General features: G+C 46.0%; 1 protein-coding gene across 1 annotated transcript in view; it reads right to left on the reverse strand.

Annotated features, from left to right (window-relative positions):
• Positions 1-25,204, reverse strand: part of VWA3A (von Willebrand factor A domain containing 3A) — a 59,604-nt gene that overhangs the window by 28,601 nt on the left and 5,799 nt on the right. The window contains exons 3-14 of the mRNA XM_044936049.2: positions 23,803-23,890; positions 23,354-23,477; positions 19,262-19,386; positions 19,090-19,167; positions 17,109-17,163; positions 12,748-12,846; positions 10,330-10,436; positions 8,030-8,155; positions 7,618-7,726; positions 7,340-7,405; positions 3,327-3,452; positions 98-233 (exon numbers count right to left, since the gene is read on the reverse strand). Of these exons, the coding sequence (XP_044791984.2) occupies positions 98-233; positions 3,327-3,452; positions 7,340-7,405; positions 7,618-7,726; positions 8,030-8,155; positions 10,330-10,436; positions 12,748-12,846; positions 17,109-17,163; positions 19,090-19,167; positions 19,262-19,386; positions 23,354-23,477; positions 23,803-23,864 (1,213 nt within the window). The 5' untranslated portion in view covers positions 23,865-23,890. The remainder of the gene's footprint in view (positions 1-97; positions 234-3,326; positions 3,453-7,339; positions 7,406-7,617; positions 7,727-8,029; positions 8,156-10,329; positions 10,437-12,747; positions 12,847-17,108; positions 17,164-19,089; positions 19,168-19,261; positions 19,387-23,353; positions 23,478-23,802; positions 23,891-25,204) is intronic.

Below are 25,204 nucleotides of genomic sequence, written 5' to 3' on the forward strand. Positions count from 1 at the left end.
AATGGTGGGGTTTGAGGCACTGCTCATGAAGCCCCAAAGGGTTCATGCCTTCAGTCAGTCATCTGCATCTTGGGTTCTTCCCACTCTGGGGATTTACCTTTCAGGCTATTGGTCTTTAGCCATTCTGCAGAAGTCATGTCCAAGTTTGGGAACTCAATCATGAGGGGATCCTCATGTTTTGGGGGTTTAGGCAAGAGACTCATGAGTGAACTCTTTGCAACCTCTGTGGAAATCTAAATGGAAATGAAAAATAATCATTACATAATCATATTATAGAGCTGGAAAGTCCACAGTCTTCCCCCACCCACCCAAGGGAGCATCTTAAAACATTGTGCCTAGTCTTTCAGTTGTGTCTGACTCTGTGACCCCATGGGCTCCCCATGGTGGAGGAACCAAGCCAGTGACAGAACCAGTGCCCGCCAGGTTCCTCTGTCTGTGGGATTCTCCAGGCAAGAATACTGGAGTGCATTGCCATGCCCTCCTCCAGGGGATCTTCCCAACCCAGGGATCGAACCCAGGTCTCCCACATTGCAGGCAGATTCTTTACTGTCTGAGCCACCAGGGAAGCCCAAGAATATTGGAGTGGGTAGCTTATCCCTTCCTTCTCCACGGGATCTTCCTGACCCAGGAATTGAACTGGGGTCTCCTGCATTGCAGGCGGATTCTTTATCAGCTGAGCTACCAGGGAAGCTCTCTTAAAACATTTCCTGTTAAATTACAGGCAGTTTTGCCTTTCCCTCCCATAGTCCCATCACCATCTAGAGAGATGTGTGGAATTTCTAGGAGAAGACAGAACTGTACCCAGCAACTCACTTCCTCTGTCATCTGTCCATCCTCCTAACCCCTTCCCACCCTTGCCATTTGAATCAGCACCACGGACTCCAAGATGACAAGTGGCCCTGCTGTGGGCACAAAACATTAGCTCCAGGGAACTAAAAAGCAACTCCTGTACCAAATCATTTAGGGAGCCCTGATCTAGCCTAGACTCCCTTGCCCACATTTACAACTGAAAACCTGAGGTTCTGAGAGGTTAAGTCACATAGCTTGTGTATGAGGAAAGCACGAAACAGCAATTTCCAAACTTCAGACATTCGAGAACCACCTTCAAGAAATTTGCTATATCTGAGTATCACTGTACTGTTATTTGTTGTTGTTTAGTCACTAAGTCGTGTCCGACTCTTTTGTGACCCCATGGGCTGTAGCCCACCAGGCCCCTCTGTCCATGGGATTTCCCAGGCAAAAATACTGGAGTGGGTTGCCATTTTCCACTCTAGGGAATCTTCCTGACCCAGGGATTAAACTCGTGTCTCCTGCATTTGCAGGTTGATTCTTTACCACTAAGCCACCAGGGAAGCCCTATATTGTTATTTACTCAATATTTTAAAAATCAAACAAGTAACACTAAGTGTTCTTAATTATTAATTTTACTAACATTAATTGAAATTAATATTAATTTCAATTTTGATTTTAATGGACCCCTTTTTGTACTTAAATTTTATATACACACACACACACACACACACACATATACTTTGCTTGTTTGTTTTTGGACATGCCTTACAGAATGTGGGCTCTTAGTTCCCCGACCAGGGATTGAATCTGTGCTCTTGGCAGTGAACGCACCAAGTCTGAAACATTGAAACTGTCAGAGAATTCCTAGTACTTAAATAATTTCAGAAAGCTCTATTTCTACCATAATGAGCTAGTTTTAAATATATAACATTTAAAAGAATGTTAATCTGCATATCACCTTATCATTATTTTGCAAGCTACAAGGAGTATATGCATTTCATTTTGGGAAACTCCTGGCAAGATTCTGACATCAAGCAGACCTAAGTTCAATTGAGACTAATCAGCTTTTATCTCTGTGATCTCAGGCAAATTATTTAAACTCAACTTCTGTTTTCTCATCTGTAAAATAACATATCTGCTGGAGACCATTGCTGTAAGATAAAATAAGGCATTTAAAAAGATTAAGCCTTGTGCCTATCTTAAGTGCCTACACACTCAGCAAATGAAAACCATTAATTATTGTTATTGTTTATAGACAATCACATGGTCCCGGAGGCTGTGGAGTTGGAGAAGACTCTTGAGAGTCTCTTGGACTGCAAGGAGATCAAACCAGTCAATCCTAAAGGAAATCAGTCCTGAATACTCATTGGAAGGACTGATGCTGAAGCTGAAACTCCAATACTTTGGCTACCTGATGCGAAGAACTGACTCATTGGAAAAGACCCTGATGCTGGGAAAGATTGAAGGCAGGAGGACAAGGGGACGACAGAGGATGAGAGATCATCGACTCGATGAATATGAGCTGAGCAAGGTCTGGGAGTTGGTGAAGGACAGGGAAGCCTGACGTGCCACAGTTCACAGTCACAAAGAGTCGGACACGACTGAGCAACTGAACTGAACTGATAGATAATCAGTTGCTGCTAAGTCACTCCAGTCGTGTCCGACTCTGTGCAACCCCACAGACGGCAGCCCACCAGGCTCCCCCATCCCTGGGATTCTCCAGGCAAGAACACTGAAGTGGGTTGCCATTTCCTTCTCCAATGCATGAAAGTGAAAAGTGAAAGTGAAGTCACTCAGTCATATCCGACTCTTAGTGACCCCAGGGACTGCAGCCTACCAGGCTCCTCCATCCATAGGATTTTCCAGGCAAGAGTACTGGAGTGGGGTGCCACTGCCTTCTCCGAGATAATCAGTAGAAGAGCTGAAACTAAAATTCAAGACCTCAATCTAAGTGCTGTATTTCTTTTACGACAGCTAGCCAGGTCAAAACGTGTGGTACCCCAAGTCCATACCTTCACTCTGTGATGCTATAAAAGCGTTTCCAATTCTTTTCTGTCCACAGTTAAGTTGTCTGTGGTGTCTAAACAGAGCACAGCTTTTATGGCGCTTGTGTCCATAAACTTTCTGAGTTATTCTGCTGATAAATTAAATGCCCTCAAGCAGGGCCTTTGCCCCGAATGAATGAGATGCTGGTGAGATGTCTCCAGACAGCCTACCCTGTGTAGCTGAGGTTTTCATCATTCTCCAAACTGGGGGGAAGGGAGGGACAGTGTTTAAGTGGAAGGGGTGGCAGAGGCCTGATGGCCTTTCTCTGAAATAAATTTTTTTTTTCCAGTTAGAAAATCTACCAGGATCCTTTCAACAGAGGCTGGGGCAGTTCAGAGCTGTGGGGGCTGCGAGGGGGCGGGGCCTCGCCTTACTCCACTTTTGGGGGCCTGGCAGCCGCGCCCTTGAGTGACAGGTGAGACACGAGAGCATGGCGAGGCCAGCTGCGCGCCTCCCGGAAGGTCTGAGCTCTGGCTCTCAGCACCTACCTCCTGCATCATGCCGGTGGGCTTCTCACAGAGGGCGTTGGGGTGCAGGGCTTGCACATGGTCCCGGAGGCTCTGGGCCTTTTGGATTTCTGCCAGGAGCTCATCCACCTCTCGGCTGCTGCAGACCTGGGGGTGGTGGGGACAATCAGTCACCCAGTAGTCACCTGGTTATCGGCAGTGGCCGAGGTGGGAAATGGCAGGCAGCCACGTGAATCCCTAGGGCGGAGTGGCATGCTCTTCAAAGCGGGCGTTATAAACAGGATCCTGTGTAGGACAGAGCCTGCCAATGCATGTTCCATTTGTACATTATTGGCTTGTAGTGTTTTAAATAGTTGAAAGTTTGTCTAACCTTATAGATGTGAAGAAACACTTTATACCCTCAGAGAGTCCTGCCGGGGTCCAGCCCCGGCTGATCCAGGGTATTCGAAGCGGGGACGGCGTCGGCGACCTATTTATTTATTTATTCATCAAAGATTTAAAGAGTAATAGAATGAGGATAGCTCAGTGAGGAAATTCAGTGGAGAAAAGAGGCTGAATAAAATTCCAAAGCAGGGTATAACGTCACCTACGAAGGCCGCAGGCGTCCTCCCGTTCTCCCGAAGGAGAGGAGACACTAAGGCCTCCCCGGTCAGATCTTAGAAGCCCAGGCAAAATTAGTAGGCTTGACGAGCTTCCCCGCCTCAGAGGAAAAATTCAGCCAGAAGGTGAAAGAAAGAACGACATGGGGAGACCAAATTTCAGTGAACAGGGCCCGCACTTTATTTTCCAAAGTAGTTTTTATACCTTAAGTTATGTATAGAGGATAATGGGGGAAGGGGTAGAGTCATGCAGCAAGCCAGGCTTTTTTCCTGTAAACTTATCATATGCAAAAGTTCAGGTGATAGACATCATCTTCTGGCCAGGAGGCCTGTTAACATTTTAAGAAACTTATCTTTCTTTAAAGGTGATTATTCCAAAGTCAGGCGCCAGCCTTCCAAAAAGCATTGGACAAAGCTGCATTTTACATTTCTATACACCCATTATATCAATCAATACACTGCCAAGGACACAGTAGGTAAGGAGTATGGAGACTTAGCAGCAAACATTGGCCCAACAAGTGAAAAACCCTTCACCAATACAATTTCTAATCAATCTTTTAACTACTCAAAGGAATCTGTGTTTAGGCAGTTTAGAACATCTCCTGCCTCTCACAGTTGGGAGGCTCTGAACAATCACATGTGGCCGGAAAAACCCATTCAGGCAGGCTAGAGGATTTCCAAAGGAGTTTGTAGGTTGAAACACTGTCACATCCAGGAATTATTAACTGGAGCTGTAAGCTAACTCTCTTTTCAGAGAGAGGTAGTGGGAGACAGCCCCCCGTAAAGTCAGAGGTGTAGGTGAAAGCACAAAGCAGAAAGTAGGCAGACTCTGGTTTTGGGGGTAGATGCTCGAGAATTTCCAGGGGGACTCCTGAGGCTCGATCCCGCCTTTGCGTATGCCGAGCCTCCTTCCTCATGACCTTTGTCATGGGCGGAGTGCCTCACGCTGGCTCCCGGCAGTGATAGAATTCCAGTTGAGCTATTCCAGATCCTCACTCAATATGCAATATGCCGGCTCCCAGCAGAGTCCCTTGGACTTCAAGGAGATCCAACCAGTCCATTCTGAAGGAGATCAGCCCTGGGTGTTCTTTGGAAGGAATGATGCTAAAGCTGAAACTCCAGTACTTTGGCCACCTCATGCGAAGACTTGACTCATTGGGAAAGACTCTGATGCTGGGAGGGATTGGGGTCAGGAGGAGAAGGGGATGGCATCACCGACTCGATGGACAGGAGTTTGAGTGAACTCCGGGAGTTGGTGATGGACAGGGAGGCCTGGCGTGCTGCAATTCATGGGGTCGCAAAGAGTCGGACACGACTGAGTGACTGAACTGAACTGAACTGAACTAGCTATAATAATAATTATTAAAGGACTATAACAAGTGTTGGCAAACACTGGAGAATTGGAACTTGAGGGGTGCAGGTGGAACTGTAAAATGGTGCAGCTGCTGTGGAGAACAGTTTGGTGGCTCCTCAAAAAATTAAACAGAATTACTACATGACCTAGCATTTCTACTCCTAGCTATGTACCTACAATAATTGAAAACAGGGACTCAGATACTTATCCACCAATAATCATACCAGTTCACAGCAGCTAAAATATCCATTGACTGATGAATGGATAAACAAGAGGTAGTATATTCAGAAAATGGAATATTATTCAACCATAAAAAGAATGAAGTTCTGATACATGTTAGAACACAGATGCATCTTGAAAACATGATGCTGAGTGAAAAAAGATGGACACGAAATATCCACAATGGGTAAATCCGAAGAGACGGAAAGCACATTGATAATGAGCTGGGATTGCAGGGGAGGCGGAATAGGGAGTAATTGTTTTAAGGGTACAGAGTTTCCTTTTGGGGAGATGGAAGTGTTTTGGAGCTAAATAAAGGTGGTGGTTGCACAACATTGTGAGTATAAAAAGTGCCACTGTTGTTCACTTTATTTATGAGAATTTTCTCAATGTTTAAAAATGTATATATTTATCTGGCTGCTCTGGGTCTTAGTTGTGGCATGTCAGATGTAGCTCCCTGACCAGAGATCAAACCCAGGCCCCCTGCATTGGGAGCATGGAGTCTTAGCCACTGGACCACCAGAGAAGTCCCTCAATTGTTTACAAATGAAAGGAAATCAAACACACACACACACACAAAGCCAGATTTCTGGCTCTTGTTGGAAAATCAGAAGACTGGTAACACTGGGGGTCACTCCTGCAGAACAAATAAATAACGGGCTAGGGCTGAGCAGAGGCGTCTCATTCACTGGGGCAAGTGCTGTTTTGTTCATTACACTCCTTACCACTCTCTGTTCTCATTAGAATCAGTTGTAATTTTTTGTCATCTTTGCACTGTTGTTTTGCTCATAATAAAGAAAACAATGAAATTTGTTTTACCCACACCTCCACCAAGAGTGGAAAAACAACAACTAAGCCAAGAGGCTCACAGGTTTTTAAGAGAAAATATTTCTTAAACCAGCCAGTTTCATTCACTCACCCATAGTATCTTCCTAGCCTTGGAGTATGTCACTCCTACAGAGTCTGGCCAGTGAGGTTACAAGGGGTTTTGCCCAAGGAAAATGTTGCCTGACCTACACTTTGTAACACTAGAACATACTTGTGAGATGCAAATATTCATTTACTCTTGGCAATTGGTAGTTAGCAGGCAAGGCACAGCCTGTAGCTCAACAGACAGCTGGATTCTCAATCTGCCATATGGATCTACAACACACATTTGCTGTCATCTCCATTACAGGCACAGAGTGTGTGATGTTATTATTAACTGCGACAAGGACTAATGGATGGATTGGTACAGAATTAACTTGCTCATTCAGAATTGATTGCTGTGTGTCTCTTGCAGTAAATGGGGTCTATCTAGGAGAGAGAACTGAAGCAGCTGCTTCAGACTCAGAGCTTTGGTGGGAGCAGAGGTGGGGTGGGGCCCATGTTGATGGCAACTGGGTAGGAATTCAGAATTCTGTCAGCATGCAACCAGCTCATCGTGTGCATGCTCAGTTGCTCAGACGTGTCCAACTCTTTGCGACCCCATGGACTGTAGCCTGCCAGGCTCCTCTGTCCATGGGATTCTCCAGGCAAGAGTACTGGAGTGGGTTGTCATTTCCTTCTCCAGTGGATCTTGCTGACCCAGGGATTGAACCCATGTCTCCTGCATTTGCAGGCAAATTCTTCACCACTGAGTGACCTGGGTAGCCCAATCAACTCATCATACACCCTGACAAAAGAATCTCTTGTGACTTTTTGTTCTTTCTGTTCTTCCCTCATACTCTTTTTAATCTGATTTTACTTGAGTAAACCCACTGAGTAGGGGAGAAGGGAAGCCAGTACACACAAAGAATCATTCTGGCCCAGATTCCCCAGGCACAACCTTGGAAGCAGGCAGGGATAGGAGGAGGGGGCAGTGTGTTGGACCAAGAGCTTACCTCTGTCTCTGGGCTGTAGCAGTGATAGTAGCCCCCAAAAGCTTCTACAAGGTTCTTCAGAACAGCCTGTGGGGATGGAGACAGAGTCAGCCCTCCCTAGGGCAATGCCGTTAGTCTTACAAGCTTTTTCCTTGCCTGAGCCTCCCAACTGGGCTGACCAATGGGAGAACTAGATACAAGGAGAGTTGTATTCTAATCCATAACTTGGGGGCCTCAAAGGCTGGCCCAGCTCACTATCACCAATCCAAGGGAAGCCTTGAAGATTCTTGGGTACTTACAGGTGGCACCTGATCATTGCATTTGTAGGTGATGATGTGGGTAATGAGGTCCCTTCCCATGGTAGACTGTTGGATGTAATCGGACAGGATTTCAGAAGGCTGATCTGGGCTGGGAAGAAGAAGGAAGAAGAGAAGGGGGCACTCCAGCAAGATGGTAATTCCCAAAGAACCTCTACCAAATCTAATCAATCACCTGTGTCCCAGGTCACCTGTGTTAAGATGCAGGGCATAGTGGGCCTCAGGCCTGGCCTGTCTGGCCCCCTGCCATAAAAATCTGTAGATGAATGGCCTGGAAACACAGCCCTCTCTCAAGAGTACACGAAGAGTCATGCTTGATGGTCTTTTCTCTAACATTGGTTTGGTTCTCCAATCCCTTCCTGGGTCTGTTATCAGCTTAGAAAAGGAGACCTACCAGCTTCCCATGATGGTCACCAGAGAATTCAGCCCCTTCAGAACAAAGACTTTCTTCAGGGCTTGTAGCAGATTGCTGCCTCTGTCCGGCTTCAGCTTTTGCACCCAAAGCTTGAGTTCCTGGAGACTAGGCAAAATGATAAAACCTAATAACAGTACTCATACTAGGGACCAGGCCCAGGACAAACACAGGCTGGTGTGAGCCTAACTAATTCTTTGATAGGGATACCTTATTCCCATTTTATAGATGAGGAAACTGAGACTCAGAGTTAGGACTTGCCCAAGGGGATACTGTAAGCAACTGGAAACACTGAGACTTCAATCCAGGTGTGACTCAAGGGCCTGAATTTCCAGTGACTCTGTTATGTGGGGTCTGGGACCTAGCTCCTTTCCCCTCCAACTCTTCTGGAGGCAGATCTCAGCCTGAAACATGGGGTTAATCCCCAACCCAAAGAGTCTTGAAGAGAAGACACTACAGCTGTGTGGCTACATCCCACATGGGTTGGAATACACACTACTAGGAATAGAGGAAGGACTCAATTCAGAGCTCTCCTGGTTCACTGTCTCACGTGGCACTGGTGAGAGAGCTCTGGTCTCCCCCTTTCTCTTTCATTCTGACACCTACCCCCCAAAAACCCCCCTCAGCTCATTGCCAGTAAGTCTCTTTCATTATTATAATGGTTGAATTTGCCTTTTTAACAAAGAGAACAAATCCCAGGCCTGGCGCCACCTCTAGTCAATAGGTTTCAAGCTGGAATTTAATCTTACTGTTTTGTCTGCGTTCATTCTATTTATTTTTATAGCAACTTTCTAATTATGGCAAGTGATACAGGCTTCTCAGTTATGGCATTGATAGTTTCATTCAGAATAAATATTGGGTTCTTTTTAAAATCAATAATACTACAAGTTGCACAGAGTAAATAATAGTACAAGTGGCAGGGATATGACAAAAATCACAAGGGAAATCCAGGAATAATTGCAGTTGAGGAACTCTTGGCTAGATGGTCTCAAGGTGACTTCCAGGTCTGACATCCTGGAGCTTTGAGGTTGAAATCGTTAAAAAATAAAACAAACAAACAGTCTTATCTGCTGAGTACCTTCCCCATGCCAAGCACTTCCCATGCCAACAACTCTGTGAGAAGCAGGTATCTTCACCTTATTCTGCTAATGAGAGAGTTAAAGGATGAGTCAGGATCCCCCAGTAACTGTCAGAGCTGGGATTCAAAGCCTATGCTGCCTGAACAGGCACTTCTCTACCCAGAAGGGCACCCCTCTACGGCCAGTGCTGGACAAGGGAACCTCCATTCCAGAAACCCAAGCATGTGGCTTTCCCTGGGATCTGCTCTGTGCTTTGGAATCCAAACCTGACTACCATTTCAGAAACGTTCCCTAACCTGAGTCGTAGTTTCCTCATCAGCAAAATTGGGATAGTAATCCTATTCCATGTGTTGGCTATAAATATTGAGTAAGAGAGTACATGTGAAGTGCCAAGCATGGTGGATAATCAAGGCTATTCCCTTCCTGGAAAAGAGATGTCTACTTTCAGGCATAAGTTAGTAGAAATTCTTAGTTGTTTAGTTACATCTTAGTTGTTAAGTTGAGTCTGATTCTTTGAGACCCCATGGGCTGTAGCCCACCAGACCACTCTGTCCATGGGGATTTCCTAGGCAAGAATGCTGGAGTGGGTTGCTATTTCCTTCTCCAGGGGATCTTGCCAACCCAGGGATTGAGCCCAAGTCTCCTGCATTGGCAGGTGGATTCTTTGCCACTGAGCCACCAGGGAAGCACTAAACAGTGGAATTGTAGGTAGCTATTAAAAAGAAAAAGGCTGATCTCTGCATACTGAGAGAAAATTAGGTGCAAAGCCAAGATGAAAAAAAGTGCAATGTTCTCTTGATTATGTTTAAGTAGAAAAGGATAAACACACAGATGCATATATGTGCAAAGACTGTGGAAGTAGATTGAAGAAACTATTATTGGGAGGTGAGGGAGGGGGAACTAGGGTGAGAGGGAGACTCATCTGCTATTTTTTATCCTTTTATACTGTTGTAATTTCTGAAAATCATTTTCATAATAATAAAACGATCTTTGTTAGATTTCTGGGTAGAAATGGCATCTTGTCTTTTCATTTTGTGGTGCTCGTGGGGTGATGACTTTTCCAAAAGTTATTGGCTCCCTGTGTTTCTGTTTTTGAGAACTGTCTCACTTATTTTGTGCATTAATCATCTGATAAAGACACTAACACTTTTAGGGAGGAGGATGACCAGGTAAACACCCAGGCAAGGCCGGGCACTCACTCACCTGGAGGTGCTGACTTCTGTCGGGTTGGGCCAGAGGGCGCTGGTGGTGGCACCAAAGGACAGGATGTACAGCTTCTCTTTGTGGCTCAGCTGCTCGTCAATGAGGTTCTGGCGGGCAAGAGGACATCAGTGGCTCCCAGAGTCTTACGGAGCCTGCCTTCACCTCTCATGCTGTGGTTGGGCCCTCTGGGCTGAGATGTGAACTGTGCTGAAACAGGGTCGCTTAAGACTCAGCTTAGCGGCCCCAAGTCGACATTTGCTTGCTGCCCCTGGGGTCACAGGGGTCTAGGTGGAGCGCTCCAGCTGCCCATCCCAGCCTGTCCTTGGCTGTGCCTGGTCGGGGTGGGGCCTGGGTGGTCAGCCAGTCCCCGAGATTGGCTTTCACTCCCACTGACTGCAGACCCAAGATCTCTTCTGGAGCAACTGCCACACACTTGGGTCATGGGTGTGGGTGGGATGAGCACCCACTTCAGCATGTGCAATGGCTGAACCCTGACCGTGGCATTTACACGTGGCATGCAGGGAGGAGCACAGAGGTAGGGGGCAGTGGTTGCTGTCCTGGTCGTGTGAGTTGGGGATGGAGTGATGGGTGCAGGGCCAGCCTATTGGGTGTTCTCAGGCTCAGCCTGGTGAGTATCCAACAGTAAGATAACTTGTCCCTCTCCTTCCCGGTAAGAGAGCTTATTCTTAGGTACATTGATAAGGAGACCAGGGTCCTCGAGGAGGAGAAAGGGACAAACTTTTTTTTCTACATTCTCTCATCTTAGTCACATAAGACTTTTCTCCCCTTAAACTTTGCATTGCTATGACAACAATCTATTTCGCCTAAGACTAACTTTCTTTAAGCCCAGAGCTAATGATTGCACACCAAAACAACACATCTTGCTCAAGGGTATGTTTTTCCTTAAGCTCTGTACTAATGATTATATAACAACAATGTATCTTGCTCAAGGGCATGTTTCTCCTTCTTAACAAAAACTTTCTGACTAATCCTGCTATCTTAAGATATATGTTGTGGGAGTGGGCCTGGTAAGACTTTTACAACCTTGAGATACTCTATTGATCTATTGTTGGTAACCAATTGAAAAAGTATATAAAGCCCCACCCAAACCATCGGGGCACTCTCTGTCCCCTTCTGATGTCTATGTCAGAGCTTTCTCTCTCCCATTTTCACTGTAATAAAACAAAGCTCTGAGTGACTGAAGCTGAGTCTTTGGTCCCAAAGAGAAATTTTCTCCTTCGGAGATCACAAATCTAACACCGTTCACTGTAAGCTATCACTGGCCACCTGGAAACATCACCTGTTACCGCAAACATGCGCTCTGCGTTGGTTAATACTGAAACAGCCCACCAGGGGTATCTCTGGAAACTGGGCCCTGGGGATGTTGTGAAGGGCAGTCTGCACTGACACCGGTTCCCTGACACATGGTGAGACCAGGAACGGGGACAAATTTGGAAACTGGCCCATCTTGATCCCTTTGTAGGATTCTGGGACCAGCTACTGCTGCTCAGGTCTCATTCAAAGCTTAGAGGTTCCTCTAAGAAAACAGACCCTCCACATCACTTCTCAGAGACTACAGGGGCTTTTGTTGATGCCAGCAATGGCACCCCACTCCAGTACTCTTGCCTGGAAAATCCCATGGACGGAGGAGCCTGGTGGGCTGCAGTCCATGGGGTCGCTAAGAGTCGGACATGACTGAGTGACTTCACTTTTACTTTTCACTTTCATGCATTGGAGAAGGAAATGGCAACCCACTCCAGTGTTCTTGCCTGGAGAATCACAGGGACAGGGGAGACTGTGGGCTGCCGTCTATGTGGTCACACAGAGTCGGACACGACTGAAGTGACTTAGCAGCAGCAGGCTCTTGTACTGAGCACTTCATTTGCATGGGCTCCTTTTGTCCTCTGGCAACCCTGTGAGGTGGCAAGAGTCATCATTCCTGTTTCACAGATGAGATGACAGAGTCACACAGCCCAGAAGTGGTGGAGGTGCCTGGGATTTGGCCCTCAAACTCTTAGCTTCTCAGTTACGACCAAAGCAACCAGGATCGCTCCTCATCAGGAAAAGGCTAGAAGCCTGTGCTGGAGTCGGTCCAACTGATTTTCGTCTCCACCACCTCTTTCCAGGGAGCACGGGCTCTTGAGACAGTTGAGTTGGTAGGGACTGCCACAGTGTGAATACTAGAGGCTCACACGGCAACTGCGAATGACTCTGAGGCTGGGTTTCCCAGAACTTAACATATTTTTTTAACTGTAGGTGCTAATTAAGTGTGAACTGTTCTTTGTAAAACACTCCATTTTGCGCTTGCTATCAACAAAGCCATTAGCAAGCTCACAAGGGAGGGTGGGGAGGAAGCAGGGATAGAGGGTGGGGAGGAGGTGGTGGTTCCAGGTACTTCTTTGTGCCAGAGAGACTTACCATGAGGTCATTTTGGAACTCCTCTTTCTGAGGGTCATCGCTGACAGCTGCCACGTCAATGAGAATGCCGACTCTGGCCCCCTTGATGAGGCCAAATGCCTAAAATCAGAGAGGGCGTGCAGAACAACCAGCACAGCTCTGTGCTTCTGCAGACCTTTCAGTGGGCAGCTTGTCGAAGCAGAAATTCAAGCACACCCCAGCCTCAACAAGAGGCCACAAAAGGAAGACCCATTTTGTAGAGGAGAGTGCAAAACTGGGTGTCTTGGTTTTAGTTGTGGGCATTATCTGCTTCTATTTGTGACAACTTATTTAAAATTTTTTCCCCTTAATACTTACTGTCCACTTTTATAAAGTAATTTGTGTTCATTAAAGAAAGTTTGGAGACTGTAGAAAAGCAGCCTTTGTAAGATAGTTTGACATCTAATTACATCAGCTTATCTTATTTCATTTCCTTATATCCTTATTTATTTTCTGCCTATTCTACCAATCAAAAGCAGATGTGTTAAGTTCTCTAGCTGCAGCGGTATTTCTGTGAATTTCTAATTATGTTTCTAACAGCTATTTCTAGCTACATGTCAATGCTGTTTGATTCACCTCGTAACTGTTCTTCCTGTTATAGCTGCATTGTGAATTGGAATTGTCATTCATATGAAACTGATAGTTCTCTAGGGCAGTAGGTTCCTCTGGATGCTTGCCTTAAATCTTGCTTTATTGGATATCTAAGTTATTGTTCCTTCTTAAACCTGTTCCAAACTTAGTTTTCCCCACCTCAGTAAATGGCATTTAACATTCACCTAGGCAATGGCACCCCACTCCAGTACTCTTGCCTGGAAAATCCCATGGACGGGGGAGCCTGGTGGCCTGCAGTCCATGGGGTCGCTAAGAGTCAGACATGACTGAGTGACTTCACTTTTACTTTTCACTTTCATGCATTGGAGAAAGAAATGGCAACCCACTCCAGTGTTCTTGCCTGGAGAACCCCAGGGATGGGGGAGCCTGGTAGAAGGCCATCTATGGGGTCCCACAGAGTCAGACGCGACTGAAGTGACTTAGCAGTAGCAGCAGCAGCAGGCTCTCTGGCCCTAAACTTAGCCAATCCATCAGCAAGTCCTGCTGGTTCTGCCTCCAAACCATACCCTGAATCTGTCAGTTCTCATCCCATCCCCCTACCTGACCCTTGGATCTAAGCCACCAACATTTCCTCCTAGATTTTGTTGTCTACGGTCAATTTATGAAGCATCCAAAGTGATCTTTTTGAAACTGAATTCAGATCATGTCACTCCTCTCCTTAAAAGTCTCACCTTTGGAATAAAATCTGAACTCAGCAAGGTCTTCCTGATCTGTGCCTGCCCCTAACCCCATCCGCTCTCCAAATGCTCACTCTGGGCTCTTGAGACAAAGTCAAGAGCTGCATGGGCTGCTTGCTGCTTCTGGAACAGGTCAAGTGTGTTCCTGTCTCAGGGCCTTAGGATTAGCTGTTTCCTCTGCTTGGAACATTCTGCCTTGATCTCAATATCACTCCTTCACTCCCTTTAGGTGTCTGTTCAAATGTTTCCTCTTGGACTATCCTATTATTTAAACATCCCCTGCTTCTATCTCACCCTCTCATCCCTCATCCTGCTTTATTTTTCTTTATAGCACCATCACAAACTAACTTTGTACATGATTTGTCCTCTCCCCCGGACTATAAATTCCATGAAAGCGGGAGCTTTGTACTGCTGCTGCTGCTAAGTTACTTCAGTCGTGTCCAACTCTGTGCGACCCCATAGACGGCAGCCCACCAGGCTCCCCCGTCCCTGGGATTCTCCAGGCAAGAACACTGGAGTGGGTTGCCATTTCCTTCTCCAATGCATGAAAGTGAAAAGTGAAAGTGAAGTCGCTCAGTTGTGTCCGACCCTTAGCGACCCCATGGACTGCAGCCTACCAGGCTCCTCCGTCCATGGGATTTTCCAGGCAAGAGTACTGGAGTGGGGTGCCATTGCCTTCTCCAGAGCTTTGTACTAGTCATGTTTGAATCCCCAGTCCTGGAAAAAGTGTCTGATATGCTGTAATCACTCAAACAATATTTGTTCATCTAAAAACAGATGAAGCTTCCCAGGACATTGCCAATTTTTAGGGGCCAGAAGGAGTTCAAATTTGGGGCCAGTTCTATCCTTTAAAATTTTGAGAAAGCTGACTTTAGAGCTTTAATAATTGACAGATGCATTCCCTTAAACCTAGCCATTGAAATTCTAGAAATTTATCCCAGAGAAAAAACTGGAAGAGTACATGAGAGGGAACTGGAACCCAGTGATGCCAGATAGCCCTAAATTTTTTCAAGAGAAGACTGAAGGTAGTGAAATAGCAGGATTTTAAAATCTTGACAACTAATTTAAAAAATATTTAAAACTATTGAGGCCAAGAAAAACAAGTTGTAGGGCCAGATTTGCCTGCAAGCCACTGGTTTATAACCTCTGCTTTTATCCTCTGCAGACATGGAAACAGACACCCAGGGAAGTGTGGTTTTGCTGACAGCAGAGTCCAGAACTGGGTCCACTGATGGACTATGCATCACGTCAGGTGCGGAAGCACCCAGAAGACTCATGAGTTGATTTACAAGTGATTGCTCCCCAATTGGGGAATCCAATTGGGGCTTATTCCCTGGCTCCTCAATAACTCCATCGGAAAAGGATAAATGGAAGAAGGACCCAACCAGCAATCCCTGCCCCTCTGTCGAAAGTGCCAGGACAAGTGTGATGGGCGTAGGTGGGTGAGAGCTGCGTTCCCTGAACTGATGTTTAACGGAGAAGGTGAGGCTCTCGTCCCTCTCTGCCTGTGTTACCGCGACCGACCAGAGGGGGCGTGCTACAGCTGGAGATGTGCATCTGTCGACCTGTCTTAAGCGAGCGAAGAGGGTTCTGGATCTGAGATGTAGACTACACCCTGGAATCGGCTCAGGCAGCTAGCCTGTATTGTCACCTACTGGGCTTGTGTACAGGTGGGGGTTGGTGTTGGGGAGCATGAATTTCAGCACTCACCTATCTCAGGCTTTAAAACAATACTTTGGGATTGGACTTTCCTGGTGGTCCAGTGGTTAGGAATCTGCCTACCAATGCAGGGGACATGGGTTCAATCCCTGGTCTGGGAAGATTTTATGCTGTGGGGCAATTAAGCTTGTGCACCACAACCACTGAAATCCGCAGCAGCAACTGCTGAAGTCTGCAATAAGAGAAGCCTACATACTGCAACTCAAGAATAGCCCCCATTCTCCACAGCTAGAGAAAACCCATGCACAGCAACAAAGACCCAGCACAACCAAAAGTAAATTAGAAGTAAATAAATAAATAAAGAGTTGAGGATTGCCCGTCACATCACATCATGTAGTTACTCAGTCATGTCCAACTCTTTGCCACCTCATGGTTCTCCGGACTCCTCTGTCCATGGGATTTTCCAGGCAAGAATACTGGAGTGGGTTGCCGGTTCCTTCTCCAGGGGATCTTCCTGACCTAGGGATTGAACCCGGGTCTCCCACATTGCAGGCAGATTTTTAACCATCTGAGTGACCAGGGAAGCCACAAGGTGTCTAAGGATTGCCTACGGTGAAAGCAAACGGTGGGCCAGAAAGGCAGCAATTGGAAGAACATAGGCTAAAACAAATAAGAAAGCAAAATGAAGGTTAATTTGCTTATGAACACCCTTCTTCCCTTTGGGTCTGAGGAAAACATTTAATCAAACTTTCAAAAGTTATGTCTGGATGATCAGCCTTAGTTGTAAATCTCACTAAAGGTCTGAGCTTAAATGGTCCAGGGAAGCTTCAGCTGTTCTCACCCAGGATGTTTCCTGTCCTGGTAACAGCTCTCTGGCTTTCCATGTGTAACCATCTGTCTCTCTTTCTCAGTCTGTGATGTTTGGGGAGATCCCACCCATTCTCCCCAACTACCCTGACCCCTGTCTTTCCCCAGGAGTGAGCACTAGTTCCGGGCCTAAGCAGTCAGTGTATCTCACCCCGTTGGCTATGGTGATTGGTCTAAATTGGCCCAGAGAGAGTCAGTCCCAGGACTTGGGAGGGTGCAGTGGGAAAGGAGGGCCACCACTACAGTGACATGCAAGCTGAGAGCGGCTGGTGACCCCATCTTCCCAAGGCTGGGGAGAGCCTTACGGAGGGTAAAACCAACCCAGAGGAAAGCAGAGCTCAGAGACAAAGAATGACGTCATTTGAACCCTAGGATACAGCTGTGTTTGGGCTTTTCATTTCTGTAGGTCTAGAAAGTCCTTTTTTAGCTTTGGTTAATGTAAACTGGAGGTCTATTACTTGCAACAGAAAGGGTTCTAACAAATATAGATGCAATGACGGAAAGGAGGCAAAGAAAGAAATCTATTACCTTCTTGCTGTTTTCTGTGAGCCACTGAATTCTCTGTTGATAGAGTTCAATAGCTCTGTTAAAACACCAGGAAGACTTGTCACCCAAGGTCAGTTCCAGCACCAAGCAATGCCCACTCACATACTGAAGGAAAATGCAGTGGGAATTTTTTTTTTCTTTTAATGTGTCTAAGGCACTGGGAGAATATAAGGCAAAATCTAGCCCCGAAAAAACTGAAGGTCTTTGTTTACTGGGGCAAATGATGAGGGGGGATTGTGGAAAGGTCTCTTAGTGTTGCAGCAAGCACTGTAAACGGTGGAGCCAGAGGTGGGCTTCAAGGGAGGGTCAGTCTGTGCAGGATGGGGGAGGGTTCTCATGAGGAAGGTGGAAGAACATTCTTGCTCTTCTCAAATCTGTGTCTTCTCAGGTGAGACTTCTAGTCACCTGGACATAATCATAAGTGCACAACTGAGGCTGCTCAGCGCCAGTTTCTCAGTGGATTGATGAACAAAAAACTTTGTTTTTGAATAGTAAGTGGCCAGGGGAACTTCTAGAGTTTCCCTCATTGCAGACTATTCCTATGGCTATTTGGAGATCAGCCTGTAACAGGTGCTCAAGTGAAGGGCTCAGTCATCTGAATTTAACTGAATTGCCCTCACTGAGGTGGGTGGGATTTGGGGGCCCAGAAATGGGCCTCTGGGCATGAACTCATGGATGGGGGAGCAGTGGGCAGAGTCATAAGACACACAAGTAGGTGCAGGCAAAGAGCATGGCCTCCATGATGAGATGTGCTTGTCTTTGAGACCCAGCTCTGTTGTTTACTGGCTGTGTGACTTGGACACGTATGGTAAACTCTACAGTTTCAACATCTCCAATGTGAAGATAATAATAAGACTTTATTCAAGTCAATTTGCTGAAATTTCGTTTACTTGAAACTAATTCTCTGAAAATCAATTTCCCAAATGACCAGTTAACTGAATAGAACATTCCTTAAAATGCTGGATTCACAATTAAAACCAATCAACCAAAAATACTACAGAAATCTTTAAAATCTGTTTAAACTTCCAACTCAATAAAATATGCTATAAAAGTTACAGTTAAAATGCTTTGATAAATTGGTCATTCAGCAATTGATTTTCCATTAACTGTCTTGAGAATAATGCTATTTTTTGAGTCATGAAGATTAAATAAGATAATGCGTACAGCCTTTAGCAGAATTCCTGGCACATGAATAACTGTTGGTTCTTGATTATTATTCTAGCCTTTGAAGAAATCTCTGGCAAGCAGTAATCAAGCAAGCAATCGCTACACAGGGGATGGTGCTAACAAAATCTAGTTTGGGGAAATTCCATGGTGGTCCAGGAATTAGGACACTGCTCTTTTGCTGCTGAGGGCCTGGGTTCGATTCCTGAGCAGGGAACTAGGATGTCACAGGCTGTGAAGTGAGGCCGAAAAAAGTAAAGAGAAGCTTTTAAAGAAATCTGGTTTAGGGACTTCCTGATGGTCCAGTGGTTAAGACTTTGCCTTCCTATGCAAGGGGTGCAAGTTCAACCTCTGGCAGGGGAACTAAGATCCCATATGCCTTATGACCCAAAACCCAAAATGCAAAACAGAAGTAATATTGTAACAAATTCAATAAAGACTTTAAAAATGGTCCACATTGAAAAAACAAACACTGGTTTGGAATTTGGGGGGCCTGAATATTTTTAACATACATCTGTATAGGTATGAACCCAATCAATCTGTTACTCTTAATCATTACACATCAGATGAGCCAGTGAGGTTTCATCCAAAGGGGCCGTGGGTTTTAAGAGGGTGAGAAAAACTGATATAGTTCAACCTTCTTTATTTGAAAAAAGAAGACATTGGAGCCAGAAGTGGGAAGAGAACTGTCCACAGGCCCAACAGAGCCTGTCGTTTGAACCAAGTTACTTTCAGAGAGTTGAAACCAGGTAATTCTTGAGCTCTGGGCTTGTTGGGAGGACCTGAGAAACATACTTACTCAGAAAGCTTGGCTTCAAATTGGTGGACGGTCTGGGTGGGGAAGTGCGTTTTCTTCTTCACACTGCTGGCTTCCTCCCTGAAGAAGCAAAGTCTCATGAAAGGGTCTCTTGGGCTCAGGAGGCTGGACGTGTCTCAAAGGCTTGGGGGGAGGGGAGTGGCTTCCGACTTACAGCACGGCTGTGCCCTGGCATAGCAGGTCAGCCAAAGTGAGTTTCTTAGACTTTAAACTGTGCGCTGAAAGCCAATCTTCTGAATTCTCCCAGACTGAAGGCTGGGTCTCATCCCCCTGCAGCCTCTGTGAAACAGAAGCCAGAATCAAGGAAAAAACAGTGAAAAGAGAAGGCAAAGCTCAGGGTGTTTTAGGTCCCTCCACGGGGACCCCCGGGGGTGCCAGCCTGACTGGTCCTACCCAAGAGAGTCTGTTCAGGAATTCGCCTTGCTGGGGCAACAGATGTGTGCAGAGAGGCCTGTGCTGTGGGCCACCTGCCCCCAGTGATACTGGTGTCCAGCCCTCACCTCAAACCCAGTATGTCCCCAGAGGAGTCAAGGGGTCACTCCCCGCATCCTGCCTTGTGAGAGACTGAATACACGGACACACAGTGGCTAGACGCCGCGTGACTACAGAACCCTGACCCACAACCTCTGTAGCAACCAGTCCATGGAGCCAAACCATAACCTCTCCAGCAACTGGATCAGGAGGTCAGGACTGTGACGGGGCTGCCACCTTTCCAATTTTCATCCCTTTTCAGCTTAGGACCAGCCAGAGAAAGCCAAACATGCTCCCAAACCAATCACAGGAGATACCCAGCTTCTAGTGAGCTCATCTCTGGCTTCTGTGTGCCTGCTCCGTCAGGGCATACCTGAAGCTTCCTCATTCTTTTCACTCTAAAGTTTACCTATTTCCCTTCCTGCCTTTGAGTCTTTGCCAAACACAAGTGACGGTGGTGTGTTTATTTCTCTATTTGCATTCTCTGTATCTTTTCAGATATATGAGTTTTGCCTCCCTCTCAGTCTGAGGGATCCTCCACAAATATTTGTTGACTAATGGAAGAGGGAATAAGTTTCCCTGTCTATTCCAGAGGCCAGAACCAAGAGCAGAGGATAGAAATTTTAGCGGAAGAATTTCTTAGTCATCACAGGAGTCTGGCCATGAAATGAACAAGCCCCTTTGCTTGTGCTGAGTGATGCCTGTGTCGCTTACATAATGCTAAGCTCAGGATGTGGGTGGTGGCCTTGGTGATAGAGCTGAAGTCATTGACAGAAAGCATTCAACATTGCTGATACTTTCTGGGGGCCAGAAGGTGGGAGAGAGCTGATATAAGTCTCGGAGCCCATTTTCCTTGTTCTGAGCCCTGTTTTGAGGTGCTAGGGCTGCAGTGTGAACAAGATAGAAATGTTCCTGTCTTCTTAGAGCTCACATTCTAGTGTGGACAGAGGGTCAGTAAAGAAAAGCAAAATCAACGTACATAATTTTAGCAGGGAACAGTTATATTAAGAAAGTGGGGCAAGGGAATGTGACAGAAAATGACTAGGGTGGAGATGCGGAGTCGCTTTAGCTGAGATGGGGGTCAGAGAAGGTCCTACTGGAAGTTCAGGAGGCAGCCCTGTGCGACCCTGGAATGCACATTCCAGGCAGAAGCAGACTTGGGGCTGGGTCAGAGTTCTCCCAGAACAGAAGGGTGGCCACGGTGACTGGAGTGTGCAGTGGACACAGGGTATGTGTGACACGAGAGGAGCCTGGAAAGGTGCAAGGCCTGGCGCAGACAGGGATTCTGTGAGAGCTTCCAGCACAAGCACCATTGTTTGAATGAATCAATGGGCCTTACATGTTGCCAGGGTTGGCCATCACTTGGGGTGAGGAATCCCATCGTCAGGGGAGGCTGGCTCAGACCCACAGTGAGAAACCACCCTGCAGTGTCCGATGACTGTGGAAAAGACCTGCACTGCTTAGCCCACCACAGCCCTGTCTACACCCAAGGATGGCTTTGCCCGTCTCCTGTGCACCTGCTGAAACCCTGAGTGAGTCCTGCTCGGGCTTGTCTTTGTCGGGCTGTCGCTGCAGAGGGTGAGGTGGTGGACAAGGGGATGCAATTATCTGCTGTGGCTGACTGAGCTGCATTAGACAGAATTAGATCCAATAGAGGATTCTGAAGGAGGAACGGGCAGAGGAAGTGACAGAGGAAAGAAGGGGGTGCAGTTCTAGGCCACCCACTTACTAGCTTTGTGATGCTGGGCAAGCCATGCATCTCCTTCTTCACCAAACAGTGCTTAACAATGACTCTTGTTTCCACTCAGATTTGGTGGACAGAAGACTACAGTCCATGGAATTGCAAGGACTTGAACTTGACTGAGTGGCCAACACACACACACACAGGAGGTAACGAAAAAATGGACAGTGAAAATAAACTGCTGCTGCCCTATTCCAGCTAGATAGCATGGGATGCCCTACATCTGTGCCTGAGGCCTACTCACCCTCTGTTTCAAAAGGAAATTAGCAACTGTTAAACACTAATAATTAAAGCAAACACTTAATAGCGCTGCTTTAATGCGACAAGCACTTCACATATATTATTTATGTCTGTGAAATAGGTTTCATCATTGATAACCTCATTTAACTGACAAGGAAACTGAAGTACTGAGAATTAAGTAATTTGTTCTAAGTCATACAGCTAGTAAGAGGTGGAGCTGGGATTCAGACCCAAGCAGTATAGCTTCAGTCATGCTCACAATCACCATACTATATGGCCTTTAAATTTACCACCAAACTCTGAATGTCTTTGTGAAGGATCGAGAGAGAACTGACTGAAAAGACAATTTTCTCATTATTTCTCTCTGCTAATTAATGTCTCGCCTGTAATCTTCGTCCCAGCCCCACACTTAGGGAGCTGCTGCTCTGCATCATATAACCACTAGATGTCACTCTTCTCATCTTTCAGGACAACTACCTCCCTAGTTTGTAACAGAAACAGGTAGACTTCCCATTCAGCTTTTTCTTCTATTTTACTTGCATTTGAAATGTTCCATCATGCTTTAGGACATGGATTTTGTATTGTTGATATTTGAAGAGCTAATATTAAATACAGGCTTCTCTGGCAGCTCAGTTTTAAAGAACCCACCTGCCAATACAGGAGACTCGGGTTCAATCCCTGGATCAGGAAGATCCCCTGGAGAAGGGAATGACAACCCACTCCAGTATTCTTGCCTGGGAAATGCCATGGACAGAGGAGCCATGGAGTGGCAAAGAGTTGGACACGACTGAGCATCTGAGCACCATTAAACACATTATGGATTTTGACTGTAGACGTACTGATTACATGCTAAAGGGTGTGCTTGACATACAGAGTACGATCTTTGTTGGGGGAATCCATTCTCTCTTTCCCATTGCAATTTGTGATGTAAATGAGGCCCCGGTTGTGGCTGATAAGTAAGAGTGGTCCTTGTACACCTGGGAAGTCATGTATTTGATAAGAAATTAGGTGAAATAGATACTCATAGTATCAACATCTAAGGTCACTGAGAGAATGCTTCAGAATCTCCAGACTCTACTGACCTTTGCTCATTTCCTTGTAATTAAACTTGCTTTCCTGTTAGTGCCAATACTTGAGAAAAGTAAAACACAACTATTTTCCTGATTTTTAACCACCAGCATTAAAATTGTATTGTTTTTGACTGATTATCATTTCAAAAGATTTTTGTTAAACTCTAGTATAGGTAGAGAGTTATGGGCCAGACTTGCGCTGACAGCCCCCGATGACAATTGTTTCTATGGTAGAGTGAGCTGTGAGTTCTAGGCAATCCACTCACCACCACGAGAAGACGGCTCATCAACATGATGAGAGTCAGCCTAAGACCACAGTACTGGTTATTCTAGAGGTTAATTCTCCTGCCATAACTCTCTCGCTCCAATAGCACGTCCCGAAACTGATTTTTGGATTTAGATTTTTTAGGAAATCCTACAAGAAAAACAAATCTCAGGAAGGAGCATCTCAGAATTAAATTCCTTAGTCTTCAAACTTTGATAACAAGGACAGCATCTTCACACCCTCCTGAATATTTGATGATATGGCCAAGAAGGCTATACTGTTTCTACAAATAGCATAGAGCTTCTTTAGTAATTTTTAAAGACAGGAGATTAGAGATGAATTCTTAACTAGTCCTGAGATCCTACATGAAGAGAGAAATACCCACAATTTAACACAGTCTGCATTCCCAGCTATGATTTGTGAGCACGGCTGCTCAGTAGAAGCACTTATGGTTTTTACCAGTAAGTCCTGTGTCTGGTTAACATGCGTAACCAGGAGTCCATTGTCTAGCTTTTGGCCAAGTTTGTTGATATTCTTCTGGTTCAACTGCTTCTGTGGATCTCTGTCATTGCTTCTCCTCATGCTACAAAACACAAAGTCATTTGATCAATGCCCTGGTGCCAGACATTGATGTCACACTGTCAGGGCCTGCAGAAGCATTTTTATTTCTGTGTTGTAACTGGGGGAGTTTCTTGTGTAGATCTTGATAAAATGTGGATGCCAAGTTCATAAGACATTTTATTTTATTGTTTTGGTGGTTAGGTAACTGAAGCCCTCAGGTGTAAGATGATGCAATTATCATTTACCCAGTCTCCCTTAAAGGCACGTATTTCCCCCTCAACTCTCATGAAAAAAAAATGTTGTTATTGTTGTTGCTTTCATTTGGAAAAATCAGAGAAGATGCTTACCAGTGATTTTCCAGAAATGCACTGTCTTGACCATGGAAGACATCACTAATTTGTGTGGCCATTGTAAAAACATCCAGTGCTTATTTTCCTAGAGAGCAAAATAATACCAGAAAGGGATGAGTCCAACACGTAGACAATGGCCTTAGAGGGCATCTGTATTCAGCTCAACTCTTCTTTAATTCATTCATTCAGTAAGTCCTCATTGAACGCCTGCTTGATGCTGCGGATACAATGGTGAACAAGGCAACAAAAGGTTTCTCAGCTTCAGGGCTTCTGACGTTTTGGATGATTCTTTGTCATGGGGTCGTCCTGTGCACTGAAGAATGCTCTACCTATCAGATGCCAGGAGCGTCCCTACCCCTTGGGTTGTAACAACAGCAACTGCTGCTGCTGCAAAGTCGCTTCAGTCGTGTCTGACTCTTAGTGACCCCATGGACTGCAGCCTACCAGGTTCCTCCGTCTGTGGGATTTTACAGGCAAGAGTACTGGAGTGGGGTGCCACTGCCTTCTCCAAATACTGTCTCTAAGCATGGCCTAATGTCTCCAGGGAGCATAGTCGTCCCCAGCTGACAATCATGGAGCTAGACATTGTCCTTGTCCTGCCAGAAGGAGAGACTGATGTTAAAAATTAAATATAGTAGGGGCTTCCCTTGTGGCTCAATGGTAAAGAATCTGCCTGCCAATGCAGAAGACACAGGTTCAACCCCTGGTCCAGGAAATTCCCACATGCCATGGAACAACTAAGCCCTTGCACCACAACTACTGAGCCTGTGCTCTAGAGCCCAGTAGCCACAACTACTGAGCTCTAGAGCCCGAGAGCCTATGCTCCAAACAAGAGAAGCCACTGCACGGCAACTAGAGAGTAGGCCCCGCTCGCCCAAACTAGAGAAAGCCTGTGCAGCAGTGAAGACCCAGGGCAGCCAAAATAAATAAATAAATTAAAAAAATTAAATATAGTAATAACAAACTGTGGAACGTGTTGTGAAGGAAGGATAGAGAGTAATCAGGAATCTCCTTTGCGTAGGTAAGGTGGTCAGTGAAGGTGTCTTTTGAGCTTAGATCTTTTTGTTGTTAATTTTTGGCCCATGGCATGTGGGCCCTTAGCTCACCAACCAGGGATCTAACTCCCTGAACTGGAAGGTGGAGTCAACCACTGGACCACCAGGGGAGGCTTGAGCTTAGGCTTTCTTGAAGGATGAAAAGGAGGTGGCCATGGTGAAGTCTGGCAGAGGGGACAGCAAGTGAACTAGGCAGAGAAGACAACAAGTGCCCATAATGATTTAGAGGATGAGGGAGTGGAGAGGGAAAACATTAAGATGAGGCCGAGTTTTTCCTCTGACAACTGCCTCTGCACTCAGAGGGTGGGTCCCTGCAGCTACTGCTCGCAGCTTATGGGGTCAGT

Source organism: Bubalus bubalis, chromosome 24, assembly GCF_019923935.1.
Source record: "Bubalus bubalis isolate 160015118507 breed Murrah chromosome 24, NDDB_SH_1, whole genome shotgun sequence".
NCBI classification, from domain to species: Eukaryota; Metazoa; Chordata; class Mammalia; order Artiodactyla; family Bovidae; genus Bubalus; species Bubalus bubalis.